This window comes from Schistocerca serialis, chromosome 12 (assembly GCF_023864345.2).
Source record: "Schistocerca serialis cubense isolate TAMUIC-IGC-003099 chromosome 12, iqSchSeri2.2, whole genome shotgun sequence".
Lineage (NCBI taxonomy): Eukaryota > Metazoa > Arthropoda > Insecta > Orthoptera > Acrididae > Schistocerca > Schistocerca serialis.
Genome location: NC_064649.1, coordinates 117,965,184 through 117,984,658, shown reverse-complemented (window position 1 = coordinate 117,984,658; position 19,475 = coordinate 117,965,184). Strand labels below are relative to the sequence as shown.

Here is a 19,475-nt window from a genome sequence, read left to right as displayed (position 1 = left end):
CATAAAGCAGAAACTAAATATAATAAAATCGTGACAGAAAGCTGCAAACGTTAAGAGGTAAACAACAAAACCTCCTGATCAAGAAATCTTCAATAGATGGGCAATCTTCGCTTGAAACACCATACACTCGATAGTACTTTCGACAGTAAGCTTGGCCATGGTAGTAAGTCAAATGCTCCTCAGGAGTCCAGAATTACTGCATCGCCATGACCACCACGATCCACAGCTTTCGGGATGTCAGGCGAGAAAAACGCGAGTCGCCTCTCGCCTGAATCCACGCCGTTTGTCACGGAGCAGGACATTCTGTTAGGGCTGGCTCATTGCGCTTGCAGAGAAGGGATGGGCCAGGCGTGCTCCAGGTGACAACGATTCGGCCTCGTGAGTCAGCAGTGAGCGGACTGGCGCCGCCGGCACGCCCCCGCAACGTCCTGGCGCCGGAGGGGAAGCAGGGGGTGGGGGGGTGAGGACTGGTGGGCAGGGGTGGGGGGAGAAGGGGAGTCCCCGACACTGCGCTGCCAGCAACAAGGCGCCGGCAACCGCAGCCACAAACACGCATACGGCGCCAAAAGTAATGGACCGCGTAAAACACTGCTTGGTTGACACTCTCAGTCTGACTCGATGCCTTGGAGTGCGCCTTTAAAACAGATGTCACGTCCGAAGCTCGCCTACTCAGGGTGTACACTACTGGCCATTAAAATTCCTACACCAAGAAGATATGCAGATGATCCATTGGACAAATATATTATACTAGAACCGACATGTAATTACATTTTCACGCAATTTGGGTGCATAGATCCTGAGAAATCAGTACCAAGAGTAACCACCTCTGGCCGTAATAACGGCCTTGATACGCCTGGGCATTGAGTCGAACAGAGCTTGGATAGCGTGTACAGGTACAGCTGCCCATGCAGCTTCAACACGATACCACAGTTCATCAAGAGTGGTGACTTGCTTATTGTGACGAGCCAGCTGCTCGGCCACCATTGACCAGACGTTTTCAATTGGTGAGAGATCTGGAGAATGTGCTGGCCAGGGCAGCAGTCGAACATTTCCTGTATCCAGAAAGGCCCGTACAGGACCCGCAACATGCGGTCGTGCATTATCCTGCTGAAATGTAGGGTTTCGCAGGGATAGAAAGAAGGGTACAGCCACGAGTCGTAAGATATCTGAAATGTAACGTCCACTATTCAAAGTGCCGTCAGTGCGAACAAGAGGTGACAGAGACGTGTAACCAATGGCACCCCATACCATCACGCCGGGTGATACGCCAGTATGGCAACGAAGAATACACGCTTCCAATGTGCGTTCACAGCGATGTCGCCAAACACGGATGCGAGCATCGTGATGCTGTCAACAGAACCTGGATTCATCCGAATAAATGACGTTTTGCCATTCGTGCACCCCGGTTCGTATGCCGTCGCAGGCGCTCCTGTCTGTGATGCAGCGTCAAGAGTAACCGCAGCCACGGTCTCCGAGCTGATCGTACGTGCTGCTGCAAACGTCGTCGAACTGTTCGTGCAGATGGTTGTTGTCTTGCAAACGTCCCCATCTGTTGACTCAGGGATGCAGACGTGGCTGCACGATCCGTTACAGCGATGCGGATAAGATGCCTGTCATCTCGACTGCTAGTGATACGAGGCCGTTGGGATCCAACACGGCGTTCCGTATTACCCTCCTGAACCCACCGATTCCATATTCTGCTAACAGTCATTGGATCTCGACCGACGCGAGCAGCTATGTCGCGACACGATAAACCGCAATCGCGATAGGCTACAATCCGACTTTTACCAAAGTCGGAAACGTGATGCTACGCATTTCTCCTCCTTACACGCGGCATCACAACGTTTCACCAGGCAATGGCGGTCAAATGCTGTTTTTGTATGAGAAATCGATGGGAAACTTTCCTCATGTCAGCACGTTGTAGGTGTCGCAACCGGCGCCTGTGCTCTGAAAAGCTAATCATTTGCGTATTACAGCATCTTCTTCCTGTCGGTTAAATTTCGCATCTGTAGCACATCATCTTCGTGGTGTAGCAATTTTAATGGCCAGTAGTGTACATCTGTAATTGAACAGACATACCTACACCAGTTTCTTTGGCGCTTCAGTGTAACTGCGTTATATTTCGTATGAAAGTTGCGTCAGTTAAGAGTAATAGTACCAATACTAACACAAAAGAAACTGTTTCTCATGTTTTCAAAGAAAGCGTAATTGCACTCCCCTTTTAGCACTAGGTCTAAGACTAGACCTTTTCTGCCTTGCGCGTTCACGCTTCCAGATAGCAAACAGTGTTGTGTAGGGATCACATTGTGCTCATGTGGAAGCGATCTAGATGCTTGTAACACAATAAACTGGTAGACAAGATCGCAAGAATTCTTTTTATTCCATGATTACCGGTTTCGGCGAAACTAAAGCCGCCATCATCGGATCTTAGGACACATACAGGTTACAACATCAAGGCAAACAATGATGATATTAATAGTTGCCTATAGCACTCAGGCCTTACAAAATTGTCGTGAGTAGCATATAGGCGTCCAAGAGAGATGACATAAATGTTAAGTGTCTTCATCAGATACAAGCGCAAGCTAGAGTACCTGCGTGTTATAGACAACTATTAATATTATCATTGTTTGCCTTGATGTTGTAACCTGTATGTGTCATAAGATCCGATGGTGGCGGCTTTAGTTTCGCCGGGCCGGTCGGGGTGGCCGAGCGGTTCTAGGCGCTACAAAAATGGTTCAAATGGCTCTGAGCACTATAGGACTTAACTTCTGTGGTCATCAGTGGCCTAGAACTTAGAACTACTTAAACCTAACTAACCTAAGGAGATCACGCACATCCATGCCCGAGGCAGGATTCGAACCTGCGACCGTAGCGGTCGCGCGGTTCCAGACTGTAGCGCCTAGAACCGCTCGGCCACTACGGCCGGCTAGGCGCTACAGTCTGGAACCGCGCTGCTGCTACGGTAGCAGGTTCGAATCCTGTCTCGGGTATGGATGCGTGAGATGTCCTTAGGTTAGTTAGGTTTAAGTAGTTCTCGATGATGTAGCCGGGACACTGAGACGACAACTACCAAGTACAAATATCTATGACCTTTTGAGACAAGAGGAGACTTTTCAAAGACTAAACATACTAGCCAACGAGGTATCACAAAAAGTATTAAAAGCTTTTTTGAGAGACCTACAAGCCTAGTTAAATAGAAAACACCGATTGCGACCACAGCTCCGGTCCCATACCGCCCGTTCGTGGATAGGTCGACTTCACAGTTGGAATCCGCCACGACTGGGACTAGGGGGACTGGGGTGATCCCGAATATGACAACGCACGAACCATGACGTAGAATAGAAAGTAGATTAGGCAATTAGAATAGGATAGTAAATTAGGAACCTGCAGCGATAAACCACCCTAGCCTGCCCGGTGCCAGGGGCACGCCCATAGGGATTAGCTCTATGGGCAAGGCTTCCAAAGTAGGTTTATAATTATACTGGCACGATTGTAACGCTGCAGGCAGTTAGTACTAACCCTTTTGTAGTAACTAGAATTTAAGCTAACTTAAAATAAGAAGTAGTCTGCCTAGTACTAACCGCATAACTGTCTGTAATTAAGTATAATGTAGAAGCTGTTATTGTATAAAGTAGGAACATAGGACCCACTAATCAATAAGGTGGTGGGTCAATGTTGTATAATTATTATTGTGTTATGAAATAAAATAAGTTCTAGGGGACTGATGACCTTAGCAGTTAAGTCCCATAGTGCTCAGAGCCATTTGAGCCATTTTTTTTTTAGTTTCGCCGAAAGCGGTAATCATGGAATAAAAATATTTCCTGCGACCTTGGCTACCAGTTTATTGCGTTCTCTTGGGCCCGCTGCGCCGTCGGACTCGTGTTTTTCCCGCGACCCGCGCCCGCCACGTGCCAGTCTGCTCTGTCGCGCCCGTGCGGACTTCCCGCAGTGGCGCCAGTAGCAGGGAGTGGCGCCAGGCGCCGGCAGCCTGCCAGCGCAGCTCCGCCCCCACTTGTTTATTCCATCACCGCCGCACAAACAAAAAGACGTCCCACGCCGCCAAAAGCTGCCAGCACATTCATTGCGAAAGGCGACGCCCGCACCTGCGTGAATTCGCGATGTGGCCACCTTACGAGCAACTTAACTCCTCCCAACCACTCGCAGTATAGCCGCATTAACGTCTCATTTATTCGAGACGGGATCGTGAATGTGAAGGCCAAGAGCGCTCGATCCGCCTACGTTACCCGTTGTTTACATAACAAATTCAAAAATGGTTCAAATGGCTCTGAGCACCATGGGACTTAACATCTGAGGTCATCAGTCCCCTAGATCTTAGAACTACTTAAACCTAACTAAGGACGTCACACACATTCATGCCCGAGGCAGGATTCAATCCTGCGACCGTAGCAGTCGCGCGGTTCCGGACCGAAGCGCCTAGAACCGCTCGGCCACCACGGCCGGCTACACAACAAAGCGAAAGCAATCTTGTCCTTTAAGATTAAAAACTTACTCACTCTAACAGTTTCACTAACATCAGAAGCTCTGTACCCACATTCCTTGCCGGGAACACAAGCCGAACAATACAGCATTTACGTACGAAACAACTACACCCCGTCCGAACACACCTTGGAAGGCCCAATGGTACCGACCGGCCGCCGCGTCATCCTCAGCAACCAGGCATCACTGGATGCGGATACTGGTCAGCACACCGCTCTCCCGCCAGTATGTCAATTTACGAGACCGGAGCAGCTACTTCTCGATCAAGTAGCTCCTCATATTGCCTCACAAGGGCTGAGTGCACCCCGCTCGCCAACAGCGTCGGCAGAGCGGATGGTCACCCATCCAAGTCCTAGCCCAGGCCGACAGCGCTTAACTTCGGTGATCTCACGGGAACCGGTGTTACCTCTGCGGCAAGGCCGTTGCAGGACGTTTCCAGAATGAGATTTTCACTCTGGAGCCGAGTGTGCGCTCATATGAAACTTCCTGGCAGATTAAAACAGTGTGCCGGACCGAGACTCGAACTCGGGACCTTTGCCTTTCGCGGGCATATCTCATTCTGGAAACATCCCCCCCCCCCCCCCAGGCTGTGGCTGAGCCATGTCTCCGCAATATCCTTCCTTTCAGGAGTACTAGTTCTGCAACGTTCGCAGGAGAGCTTCTGTAAAGTTTGGAAGGTAGGAGACGAGCTACTGGCAGAAGTAAAGCTGAGTACCGGGCGTGAGTCGTGCTTCGGTAGCTCAGATGCGAAAGGCAAAGGTCCCGAGTTCGAGTCTCGGTCGGGCACACAGTTTTAATCTGCCAGGAAGAACCATACAGTGGTTCAGAACAAATCTTTGAGGTGGCTGAGCATCTCTACTGCTCTTCTTCGGATCCCCTCAACCCCACTTGTTAAAGGGTTCGAGATCGACGAGCAATCCTTGTTAGTGCCTGATGGCGTGCACGGAACGAGTCGCAGCTGAAGGATGGGCAAGGCGCGGAGCCTGCGAGACGCAGCCCGGCGCCTCACGCACTACGCACGCCGCGCCGCACGCACTGCCACGCAGGGGGATTCCCGGACGCCTCAGCGGACCTCCCCCGCAAGCCACGTGCGGATCAGCGCGCCACGTGCTGTCGCCGGCCCATCACCGGGAACCCCGGCCACGGGGTCGCTGCCCTTCACATCCAATCACCCCATCCCGCCCCACACCGCCATCACACTCAATTACTCTACCACCTCTACCTGTTTCCTCTGAAGAATTCGACAATAATCACAAAAAATGGTTCAAATGGCTCTGAGCACTATGGGTTATCAGTCCCCTAGAACTTAGAACTACTTAAACTTAACTAACCTAAGGACATCACACACATCCATGCCCGAGGCAGGATTCGAACCTGCGACCGTAGCGGCCGCGCGGTTCCAGACTGTAGCGCCTAGAAACGCTCGGCCATCCCGGCCGGTCAATAATCACAAAAATACCACTTGTGCTCTACTGGTGTCAGATATTGATACGAAAGTAGAGTCCTGAAAGTATGGCGGTGAAATGAGGAGACGAATCTCAGGATTGTCAAGTGGCGCTATCGAAGAATGTTTAAAATTGAGCGGACAAGTAAAGATAAGAAATCAAGCAGCACTGAAAAGAGGAGGCGAGGTGAGAACTCTATGCAAACCTCTCTACCACAAGAACGCAGATGCTACACCATCTACGAGTAGTTAATCTGCTGGTGCAGTATAAGGAGAAAATAGCAGCGACACACAGATTTACAGTAGAACTAGCTGACCCAGCGAACTCAGTTCCGCCGTAAAGCCAATAAATAATCAGATTTTGGATGTTAAGTTCAATTTTTTGTTAGGAAATACACATAAAAATTAAGTATTTTAATGATTCTTTACTCTTTGTGTTTTTTATTACTATTTTTTGTATGTTCAAACCGTCCCCCTTGTAGATCTTCAGGAGTTGTTATTCTGCCTTTTGGCTCAGACCGCGCAAAGTTTTTTTTTTTTTAATTGCATATGGATCACGATATTTGCTATTTGGGGAGCAAAATAACTGATGATGGTCGAAGTAGAGAGGACATAAAATGTAGACTGGCAATGGCAAGGAAAGCGTTTCTGAAGAAGAGAAATTTGTTAACATCGAGTATAGATTTAAGTGTAAGGAAGTCGTTTCTGAAAGTATTTGTGTGGAGTGTAGCCATGTATGGAAGTGAAACATGGACGATAAATAGTTTGGACAAGGGAAGAGAATATAAGCTGTCGAAACGTGGTGCTACAGAAGAATGCTGAAGATTAGATGGGTAGATCACGTAACTAATGAGGAGGTATTGAATAGAATTGGGGAGAAGAGGAGTTTGTGGCACAACTTGACAAGAAGAAGGGACCGGTTGGTAGGGCATGTTCTGAGGCGCCGGCCGGAGTGGCCGCGCGGTTAAAGGCGCTTCAGTCTGGAACCGCACGACCGCTACGGTCGCAGGTTCGAATCCTGCCTCGGGCATGGATGTGTGTGATGTCCTTAGGTTAGTTAGGTTTAAGTATTTCTAAGTTCTAGGGGACTTTGACCACAGCAGTTGAGTCCCATAGTGCTCAGAGCTATTTGAACCATTTTTTTTTTTTTTTTTTTTTTTTTTTTTTTTTTTTTTTTTTTGTTCTGAGGCATCAAGGAATCACAAATTTAGCATTGTAGGGCAGCGTGGAGGGTAAAAATCGTAGAGGGAGGCCAAGAGATGAATACATTAAGCAGATTCAGAAGGATGTAGGTTGCAGTAAGTACTGGGAGATGAAGAAGCTTGCACAGGATAGAGTAGCATGGAGAGCTGCATCAAACCAGTCTCAGGACCACAACAACAATGGATCACGATACCGCAACCGCGCTAGCGATCTATCGATGAAACAACATACATTTTAGGAAGAGTGGTCCACTTTTTGGACTTCAATGACTTATAGGTATATTACTTGTTACCTAACAGTTCAAGGCCGATTCTACCGCTAAACAGCAAAGTGGTCATTTAGCCCAAAATAGCAGAACTAAAACTAGTGGTTCCTTATTCCAAACCAGCTTTGTCGAGAAATATTCGATCGTCTTTGTTGCGGCATTGTTAATGATGATTCAAAGAAAATACAAATTATTTCTTTAAATTTTTTATTAAATATATATACTGATACTTAACCATAGACGTTTAGTTGTCATTTGCGTTTTGTTATTCCATGTCAGATGCGTTTTTGTTATACCTCGTTTAGTTGACATTTGCGTTTTGTTATTCCATGCCAGATGCGTTTTTGTTATACCACGTATTATAGCGGTCGAACGGGATAAAATGTATCCTATGTCCGTCTCCTGGTTCTAAGCTACCTCTCCACCAATTTTCAGCCAAATCGGTCCAGCCGTTCTTCAGTTATAAACAGTGTAACTAACACGACTTTCTTTTATATATATAGATATACAATACAGATTATAGAGAATCTTGAGTTATGTAGCAGTTGCGTCGAGAGGGAATTATTAGCGCAATATGAAGAATAGCGTCACACCAAAAACCTTATCTCGTCCATGTTGGACTGAGTTAAGGAACTTTTACTGTTTATGACAACAAGAGTTGAAATAGAACAATTACCTGTGTAAGTCACTATTTCCTCCCACAGAGTGTTTCGAGAGCTTACACTCATCTTCATTTTTGGTAGCCGGATGCAGCCAATAGTTTGTTGTTGTTTTATTTTGCTACAAAAACCATAACAGCCACTTTTTAGTGTAATGTGGCACTAAGATTGTCAAGTTTTTATAAATTTTGCTCTCAAAAGCACTGCGTATTAAGGCCATAAGTGGCCCATCGGGGCCATCCGACCGCCGTGTCATCCTCAGAGGAGGATGCGGATAGGAGGGGCGTGGCGTCAGCATACCGCTCTCCCGGTCGTGATGATGGTATTCTTGACCGAAGCCGCTACTATTCGGTCGAGTAGCTCCTCAATTGGCATCACGAGGCTGAGTGCAGTCCGAAAAATAGCAACAGTGCATATATATATATGTATATGTACCCTTTTGCTGTCATTAGTTTCCTTTTTCTCTCTAAAATTAAATTTTCCATCAGACATTTTAAGGGTCATATTCATCTACGACAAGGGCACAAGCTGAATAAATGAATTAAAATCTGTGCCACAGCCGCGACTTGGTTACTAGGCAGGAATGCCGACTATTAAACCACTACATTACACCATAACCCTCACCTCCTACACACAATGACGCATGTAGGTCGCCTGGAGGTGGGTTGATTTGGGAAAGAGACCAAACTTCGGTGTCATCGGATTAGGGAAGGATGGGGAAGGAAGTCGGCCGTGCCCTTCCAAAGGAACCATCCCAGCATTTGCCTGAAGCGGTTTCGGGAAATCATGGAAAACGTAGATCAGGATGGCCTGACACAGGTTTGAACCGTCATCCTCCCGAATGCCAGTCCAGTGTGCTAACCACTGCACCACCTCGCTCGGTAATAATTACTGGCCGAATTTAAAATGCGGCCATAATGTAACCATTAAGAGTTGTACTTTACGGTGAACGTGTAACAAAACATGTCAACCATCATAGTTTGAAACTTTGTGTCTTGAGGCGGTGAAGTCACAGTGCGCAAATTATCCAGATTACATTAATCCAGTAATTGAGAACGACAGTAGAAACGCAGGTAGACGTCGACAGGGAACCGAATCACATTTGCAACACAGCGAGGGTAAGGCTCCATCCTACTGCCATGGGAGGTAGTTTGAGTGGCACCGATTAACAGACAACAAAAACAGATTCCTCGCGTTCAATCAGTTATGCTCTTTCAAATCATAACGCGAGTGTTTGGGAGAAGCACAACAGCTCTAGAGCGCAAAGCACGTCGTGAGCCGGAATAGCGCCTCCCAAACGTTACTCTCGCAAGCAGGTAAGAGATGACAGGCTATGTCAGCCAGCATCTGGCAAAACTTGCGTCTAACACACACACACACACACACACACACACACACACACACACATATATATATATATATATATATATATACACACACACACACACACTCTCCCAATTATGAGCAAGATGTGCAACGTATCCGAGTTCGTCTGACACGCAGATGATGCGTCTCCACCCCTTCAGACAACCTAGTGAATCGTCAATTCGTGGAGGGTAAACGTCCTTTTTAGAGATCTTATTAAACTTCCTGTGATCAACACAAAAGCGCCAACTGCTATCTTTCTTCCTGACGAGGACCACTGGTGACGACATTGCGCTCTGCGAAAGCTGAATGATGTCATTCTTCATCATTTTCTCTATCTCGTCGCGAATTATTCGACGTTCCGTTGCTGCCACACGGTATGCTCTCTGGCTTACTTCTGATCAAGAAAAGAAATTCATCCAGTTCCAGCTGCCGGTTACCTATATCACAGCTGATAGGGTCAGCAAAGATTTTAATTTCATTATTTCATATAACTATCAAGTGATATACTTGGAGGGAGAGACAGCATTGGTCGTATTTTTTTGTTTTATTATCCGCAAAATCGATTTTCGGTCTCTTAGTGACCATCTTCAGTGCTATAATATATAATTTAAATTGGTAGGCACTGGTGTCAACAAGCTTACAATTTAAATTGTATATTACAGCACTGAGGATGGTCACTAAGTGACCGAAAATCGATTTTGCGGTTAATAAAACAAAAAAATACGACCAATGCTGTCTCTCCTTCCAAATATATCCATTATCTGGTCGTGGTGCACAGGACACACCATGGAGTCGCCAATCAATAACTATCAAGTGAATTGAAAAAAATTAAACTTCTGAGGTCATCAATCCCATAGAACTTAGAACTACTTAAACCTAACTAACCTAAGGACATCACACACATCCATGCCCAAGGCAGGATTCGAACCTGCGACCGTAGCGGTCGCGCGGTTCCAGACTGTAGCGCCTAGAACCGCTCGGCCACTTCGGTCGGCTGTCATAATCTACTCATTAACAGATATAATCTCACGTTAAAGGTTTAACGCAATAACACAAGCCTTACATTTAGATACTGTGTTTAAGTCGTGAACTATAGTAACTCACGGCGCAGAAATTACCCGGACTACATTCACCTAGTATTTGAGAATGAGAGGTCTTGGTGACTTCCAACAATACACGTAATTTCGAATCTTTTAGAAACTTTTTCTCTCTGGAACCTCCCCTCTACCACCGACCCTCAAAAAAAGGAAAGAAAAAAAAAAGGAAAGTCACTGATGACAGTGCCACTAAAGCACAGTTATTAAACACGGTTTTCCGAAACTCCTTCACCAAAGAAGACGAAGTAAATATTCCTCAATTGCAACCAAGAACAACTGCCAAGATGAGAAACATAGAAGTAGATATCCTCGGTGTAGGTAAGCAGCTTAAATCACTTAATAAAGGCAAGGTCTCCGGTCCAGAGTGTATACCAATCAGATTCCTCTCAGAGTATGCTGGCTGATACAATAACTCCATGTTTAGCAACTATATACAACCGCTCGCTCACAGAAAAATCCGTACATAAAGACAGGAAAACTGCTCAAGTCACACTAATACCCAACAAGAGAAATAGGAGTAATCCGCTGAATTACAGGCCCATATCACTAACGTCGATTTGCAGTAGGGTTTTGGAACATATACTGTATTCGAACATTATGAAGTACCTCGAAGAAAACGATTTACTGACACATAGTCAACAAGGATTCGGAAAATATCGTTCTTGCGGAACACAACTAGCTCTTTATACTTATAAAGTAATGAGTGCTATCGACAGGGGATTTCAAATTGACTCCATATTTTTTGATTTCCAGTAGGCTTTCGACACCGTTTCTCACAAGCGTCTTCTAACCATACTGTGAGCCTGTAGAATATCGCCTCAGTTGCGCGACTGGATTCATGATTTCCTGTCGGAAAGGTCACAGTTCGTAATAATAGACAGAAAGTCATGGAGTAAAACAGAAGTAATGTGCAGCATTCCCCAAGGAAGTGTTATAGGCCCTCTATTGTTCCTGATCTGTATTAACGACATAGCCCTCTTAGACTATTAGCAGATGATGGTGTCATTTACTATCTTGTAAAGTCATCAGATGACCAAAATGAATTGCAAAATGATTTAGATAAGATATCTGTGTGGTGTGAAAGGAGGCAATTGGCCATGAATAAAGAAAAATGTGAAGTTATTCACATGAGTACTAAAAGAAATTCGCTAAATTTCGATTATGCGATAAGTCACACAAACCTGAAGGCTGTAAATTCAACTTAATACTTAGGGATTACAATTACAAATAACCTAAATTGGAACGATCATATAGATAATATTATTGGTAGAGCAAACCAAAGACTGCGATACATTGGCAGAACACTTAGAAGGTGCAACAGGTCTACTAAAGAGACTGCTTACACACGCTTGTCCGCCCTATTCTGGAGCATTGCTGTGCGGTGTGGGATCCGCATCAGGTGGGACTGACGGATGACATCGAAAAAGTACAAAGAAGGGCAGCTCGTTTTGTATTATCGCGAAATGGGGAGATAGTGCCACAGACATGATACGTGAACTGTAGTGGCAATTATTAAAACAAAGGCGGTTTTCGTTGCGACGGGATCCTATCACGAACTTTCAATCACCAGTTTTCTACTCCGATTGCGAAAACATTCTGTTTTGCACCCACCTACATAGGGAGAAATGATCATCACGATAAAATAAGAGAAATCAGAAAAATTTAAGTGCTCATTTTTCCCGCGCGCCGTTCCTGTGTGGAACGGTAGAGAGACAGCTTGAAGGTGGGTCATTAAACCCTCTGCCAAGCACTTTATTGGGAATAGCCGAATAATCACGTAGATACAGACTGAGGTGTACTTCATGTTGGACTATTTGTTGGCTCAAGTTTGAACATTGTTCAAATGCTACCAGGCTCTTTTTGTCCGAATTCGTGTTGGTTCGTACTCCACTTCCGTGCAGCGGTAGGCTCCAGGTGAATATTTTCAGGAACTCATTGCCAAACGGAGTACCTGCTTAAGCGAAATAGTGCAAGGGCGCATAGAGACAACCCGGCTACCGGGACAAACCGGAGATGTGATAAGATAAGCAACCGCTGCGATCCGCTTTCCGCACCCACAACGGCGCCGCGGCAAGAAACCTACGGCTGAAGCCAGCAGAGATAGCTGCGCCAATTGCTACGGGTAGAGAAGAAGAAACCAAGCCGCAACTGCATTCATACTATCGATAATGCCCCTATTAGAGTTCGAGCATCTAATTGCGCAGGTGTCGTACAAGAAGCTTTGTCCAATAATTTTCCTAGTCAATAAAGGTACCGGCGATATAGCAATACGAACAACAGAGAATGTAGCATTACTGCATCATACAGATTACAAAAATTGACTTTTACTATTCACCATTCCCCTCCGCGCGTTGTCGTTTGTATACACTGCGACGTCAGGAAATGTCAAACCACAGACTTCGAACCTGGAAAGTTTACTCTGTTCGTACCATTGTGAAGCACAGCACCTTTCATACACTGTAGCACTCAATCATCAGCGGTAACACACAAAATATGACGTGAGCCGTGAAATGTGGCGTGAAAGGATGAAACGACAGGCGTGGCGCAATTACTAATTACATTAAAAGCGCCAGCGCTCAAACTGACCTTCGCCGTTGGTCGTCAGCGAACCCGGGAACATTTTCTTTTCACTAGGAGCTCGATCTGAAAGGAAAAGAACAATATAATTAGCGCACTGAAAAATGACTGAATTTTTTTCTTAAATTAATACGGGATGAGTCATTCATACCAAGAACAGCACATAAAATGGACCTGAAATCAGATGAATATATCAAATTACAGAGACCAGTGTATCTATGAACTGAAGTGCTTTCATCTCGAATTAGACATGGACACCCAATCTTAGCTCTTTGCGCGGTTTTAAGCCAACAACGAATGGCATTAAGTAGACTACCACAAAGTGTACTTAATTACGTAAAAATTACTACAATAAATTGCCTGCGAGACGAATTTTGAATGCAAGCTTAGTTTTCGGTATCATTATCTGAGGCATAATTGAAAAACTTCAGGCTGCAACTGCTGTGTGCCTAGTACTGGCTACAAATAAAATAATAATAATTATTGTGTAGGTCCTACAGAAGTGTACGAGTAGTTACTGTAGTGTTGCGCTGTCAATTAGTTGTAAATGAATAATGAAGCAATTCCTGGTCCGTTCTGGGAGCTTCTTACAACTGTGAGAAAGCAGTTTCACGAAATATACAGGGCTATTACAAATCATTGAAGCGATTTCATAAATTTACTGTAGCTCCATTCATTGACATATGGTCACGACACGCTACAGATACGTAGAAAAACTCATAAAGTTTTGTTCGGCTGAAGCCGCACTTCAGGTTTCTGCCTCCAGAGCGCTCGAGAGCGCAGTGAGACAAAATGGCGACAGGAGCCGAGAAAGCGTATGTCGTGCTTGAAATGCACTCACATCAGTCAGTCATAACAGTGCAACGACACTTCAGGACGAAGTTCAACAAAGATCCACCAACTGCTAACTCCATTCGGCGATGGTATGCCCAGTTTAAAGCTTCTGGATGCCTCTGTAAGGGGAAATCAACGGGTCGGCCTGCAGTGAGCGAAGAAACGGTTGAACGCGTGCGGGCAAGTTTCACGCGTAGCCCGCGGAAGTCGACGAATAAAGCAAGGAGGGAGCTAAACGTACCACAGCCAACGGTTTGGAAAATATTACGGAAAAGGCTGAAGCAGAAGCCTTACCGTTTACAATTGCTACAAGCCCTGACACCCGATGACAAAGTCAAACGCTTTGAATTTTCGGCGCGGTTGCAAAAGCTCATGGAAGAGGATGCGTTCAGTGCGAAACTTGTTTTCAGTGATGAAGCAACATTTTTTCTTAATGGCGAAGTGAACAGACACAATGTGCGAATCTGGGCGGTAGAGAATCCTCACGCATTCGTGCAGCAAATTCGCAATTCACCAAAAGTTAACGTGTTTTGTGCAGTCTCACGGTTTAAAGTTTACGGCCCCTTTTTCTTCTGCGAAAAAAACGTTACAGGACACGTGTATCTGGACATGCTGGAAAATTGGTTCATGCCACAACTGGAGACCGACAGCGCCGACTTCATCTTTCAACAGGATGGTGCTCCACCGCACTTCCATCATGATATTCCGCATTTCTTAAACAGGAGATTGGAAAACCGATGGATCGGTCGTGGTGGAGATCATGATCAGCAATTCGTGTCATGGCCTCCACGCTCTCCCGACTTAACCCCATGCGATTTCTTTCTGTGGGGTTATGTGAAAGATTCAGTGTTTAAACCTCCTCTACCAAGAAACGTGCCAGAACTGCGAGCTCGCATCAACGATGCTTTCGAACTCATTGATGGGGACATACTGCGCCGAGTGTTGGAGGAACTTGATTATCGGCTTGATGTCTGCCGAATCACTAAAGGGGCACATATCGAACATTTGTGAATGCCTAAAAAAACTTTTTGAGTTTTTGTATGTGTGTGCAAAGCATTGTGAAAATATCTCAAATAATAAAGTTATTGTAGAGCTGTGAAATCGCTTCAATCATTTGTAATAACCCTGTAATTTATAACACTCGTAATGTCATTCAGCGCTGGCATAAAAATGCAGCGATAGTGTTATAGATGAAGAGTGCTCTGCAAGTACGTGAGGAAAATGCTAGTTGTTCACGTCCAGATCCCCTTAACTCATGAAGTACGTAAAGAAGAAATAAAGATGAGAATGTAGTGAGAATACAACTACCAAACTACTAGCACCGTTCGCTCTCACGCGCAATTATAAAACAGGATGTAAGTACCGTCCAGTCTCCAGAATTAAATTTTCACTCCGCAAGGGAGTCTATGCCGATATGAAGTGTCCCGGCAGATTTACATTATGCACCAGCCCGAGACTCGAACGCGGGACCTTCGCCTTTCGCGAAGAGACATCCCCCCCCCCCTCCCCCAGGCTGCGATTAAGTCATGTCCTGTTCTTCCAGGAGTGCTAGTTCTGCAAGTTTCGCAGGAGAACCGTGAAGTTTAGAAGATAGGAGATGAGGTACTGGCGGAAGATAAGCTGTGAGGACGCGTAGCGAAAAGGGTTGCGCTCTACGAAAACCACGATTCGGTAGTTTTGGTACAGAACATAAATAACGCATTAAATGACAGGATTGCCAGTAGCATTGGTACAGAAAGAAACATTAATTAATGTGTGACAGAGAAACTCGGGGCCGATGACTTTTCTTGGTTTGTTTGTTTATTTTGCACATAATTAGAACTGCCCTACATTCAATGTTAGTCCATTTTTATATCCATACAGAATATAAATTGCATTTTATAAGCAATAAAAATTAGTTGATGGCGTCGTTCCTGCGCTTTAACGTAGCCAAAGCAATTACTTTTGATGCAAGTACAGTTTACATGCACACACATAAAAAAATCTATATAATTATTGTTGTTATTTTGTACTAAATAGAATCTGTCAGTTAAAGCAGAGACACCTAGAAATAACGGATAGGCTTCGTCCCGCCGTAGCCCTCAGTGGTTCACAACCCCACAGCAGTCCACCCACCCCGCCGCCGCCCCACACCGAACCCCGGGTTATTGTTCTGTTCGGTCTCCAGTGGATCCCCTGGGAACGTCTTATACCAGGCGAGTGTAACCCCAAATGCGTGCGTGGTAGAGTAATTATGGTGTACGCATATGTGGAGACAGGATTTGCGGAGCAAGCGCCAACATAGGCGGAATAAGGGGGACCAGCCAGCATTCGCCGAGGCAGATGGAAAACCGCCTTAAAAACCATCCACAGGCTGGCCGGCACACCGGACCTCGACACTAATCCGCCGGGCGGATTGGTGCTGGGGACCGGCATGCCTTCCCGCCCGGGAAACAGCGCGTTAGACCGCGCGGCTAGCCCGCGGGCTGGACTATGTGAGGAAGTTTCGTTTAACAAGCTGTAAACTCGATCAAACTGTGTCACACGTTTAATACTGATGTTTGAAAAACTGGCGATTATGTAATCAGTGCTACAGTCTTACGAAATAGTGATGATTGCAATGGAACACTTTTGTTTCTGTCGTTTTACACCTCAGGAGTAATTACCCCCAGGTTGGGAACTACTGGTCTACAGTTACTTATGGTAGCCCATTTTTTTTTGGGGGGGGGGGGGGGGGAGGCAACGGCCTACAACCTACAATCAGACCATTCCTAGCGAAACACTATCACCTTGAAACCAACCTCCGGGTTGGCGGAGTTGCTAACGCACACCTGTACCATGTTTCGCGACTCGGTGGCAAGCCTTTTCGAATCATGGTGGTGGATTTTCACAGTCAGTACTTGGGCAGCAATGGGAGGAGAGGTTGCAACGTACAGTTCCTGATCACCTGACCTTGTGACGGAATTGCCCTGCATGTACTACATTACTTCAATCGACGTTTCTGAAAGATATCGATAGCATCGAACATAAATTTTCAGGTGCTAGGAAGTCCTGTTTCCCTCGAGTGTGGCCTTTTACGAAAGTGAAAGGTGGGCAATAAAAAGTACCGAACAGAAGCTTTTGAATTGTGGTGCTACAGAACAATGCTGAAGATTACATGGATTGGACTTTAACTAATGATGTGATACTGAATTGAAGTGATTCTGAGTTCACATTAAACTGTAGGTCTCACCGTAACAGTCTAGCTAACTCAGTTCAAAGGATAGGGGGAAGGGCCGGCCGGAGTGGCCGAGCGGTTCTAGGCGCTACAGTCTACAACCGCGCGACCGATACGGTCGCAGGTTCGAATCCTTCCTCGGGCACGGATGTGTGTGATGTCCTTAGGATAGTTAGGTTTAAGTAGTTCTAAGTTCTGGGGGACTGATGACTTCAGAAGTTAAGTCCCATGGTGCTCAGAGCCATTTGAACCATTTAGCCCACGGTATTTTAGTCATGTGTCGTGCTTGTGTCGCTCAGTCGACATACCACTTGCCCCGCAGGGCAAAGGTCCCGAATTCGATTCGCAGCATGACACATAGTTCTAACCTGCCAGGAAGTTTCCTTTTCTAGTCTTTTTTTTTTTCGCAGCTGCAGACTGAGTTCGCCCCTAACATACTCCTTGCGCGCAGGAATCTGCCGAGCGGGGTGGTGCGGTGTGTCGATGTTTTTGACCGGGAGACGACGCCAAGGCCGGGCGGCTCCAAGGCCGGCTGCAGCGGCGGCGGCGCACACACCTGCCGCAAAAAAGTCGCCGCGCACCCGGAACTCTACTCTGCTCTCCACCGTACCCCGCAGGGCCCCCGCAACACATCTTCTGGACACCGACGCCCTCTTCGCTACTTACCTCCTCCGTCTTACGCACTATCTTATATGAGGGAAAACCGCTGCCATAAGCCGACGTGTTGAAAAATAACCGCTTGGCTGCTCTTGTAAACAATTTATTTACTCATCAGGTTACCTTCCATTCAACAGGCTGTTGCATCGCAGCGACTGTTGTATTGACTTGTAAATAACAGATTTCAGAACCGGCCGGAGTGGCCGAGCGGTTTAGGCGTTTCAGTTTGGAACCGCGCGACCGCTAAGGTCGCAGGTTCGAATCCTGCCTCGGGCATGGATGTGTGTCTCGTCCTTAGGTCAGTTAGGTTTAAGTAGTTCTAAGTTCTACGGGACTGATGACCTCAGATGTTAAGTTCAATAGTGCTCAGAGCCAATAGATTTCAGCTATCAGTCACCCATTTTAAATTTTATTGGCAGATCTAGATTTCAGCTAGAAAGTAGCCATTCTCAATGCACTATCATTTTTGATCAATGCATGTAATGCCTGTTGGTCAGACTTCATCCACAGTTCACTGAATACACAATTCAATCAACAGTTCATTGAAGCCGCGTCCGCAGCTCGTGGTCTTGTGGTAGCGTTCTCGCTTCCCGCGCACGGGGTCCCAGGTTCGATTACCGGCGGGGCCGGGGATTTTCTCTGCCTCGCGATGACTGGGTGTTGTGTGTCTTTCATCATCATTTCATTCCCATCGACACGCAAGTCGCCCAAATGGCGTCAACTCGAAAGACTTGCACCAGGCGAACAGTCTACCCGACGGGAGGCCCTAGCCACACGGCATTTCCATTTCCATTTAAGCCGCGCGGGAATAGCCAAGCGGTCTAGGGCGCTGCAGTCATGGACTGTGCGGCTGGTCCCGGCGGAGGTTCCAGTCCTCCCTCGGGCATGGATGTGTGTGTTTGTCCTTAGGAAAAGTTAGGTTAAGTACTGTGTAAGCTTAGGGACTGATGGCCTTAGCAGTTAAGTCCCTTAAGCTTTCACACACATTTGAAAAAGTTCATTGAATACTCAATTCAATGAACTGTGGATGAGGCCCGACCAACAGGCATTTCATGCATTGATGAAAAATGATAGTGCATTGAGAATGGCTAATTTCTAGCTGAAATCTAGATCTGCCAAGAAAATTTAAAAAGGACGATGGTTCAAATGGCTCTGAGCACTATGGGACTTAACTTCTAAGGTCATCAGTCCCCTAGAACTTACAACTACTTAAACCTAACTAACCTAAGGGCATCACACACATCCATGCCCGAGGCAAGATTCGAACCTGCGACCGTAGCGGTCCTGCGGTTCCAGACTGTAGCGCCTAGAACCGCACGGCCACGACGGCCCGCTAAAAAGGACGACTGATAGCTGAAATCTATTATTTACAAATTTATTTAATGACCAGTTTCGTAGTGCTTTAAAATCAGAAAATCAGGGGTGGTCCGGTGCCATGTGATGCCACCTCAGATGCATCCCTGCGATGTCTGTAGCCAATTTTGTACCAGTTTAGACGAGCATCGCAGTCCGTATAACGCGCCATAAACGATTTCACCGAATGAGGATGTTATGCCGGAGCCAAGGTAGCCCCTGAGGGTCGGCAACCCATATTACACCACAGAAGACGGGGTTGTCTATGTTCAAGGCGTACCAAAAGCACTATAGTAAACACTGGCTATTTACATACAAGATAATG

The 19,475-nt window shown here is 46.2% G+C and overlaps 1 protein-coding gene across 1 annotated transcript in view; it reads right to left on the bottom strand.

Moving 5' to 3' along the window:
• LOC126427983 (mothers against decapentaplegic homolog 6) overlaps positions 1 to 19,475 on the bottom strand; it is a 235,941-nt gene that overhangs the window by 53,025 nt on the left and 163,441 nt on the right. The window contains exon 3 of the mRNA XM_050089868.1: positions 13,120 to 13,176. Within this exon, the coding sequence (XP_049945825.1) occupies positions 13,120 to 13,176 (57 nt within the window). The remainder of the gene's footprint in view (positions 1 to 13,119; positions 13,177 to 19,475) is intronic.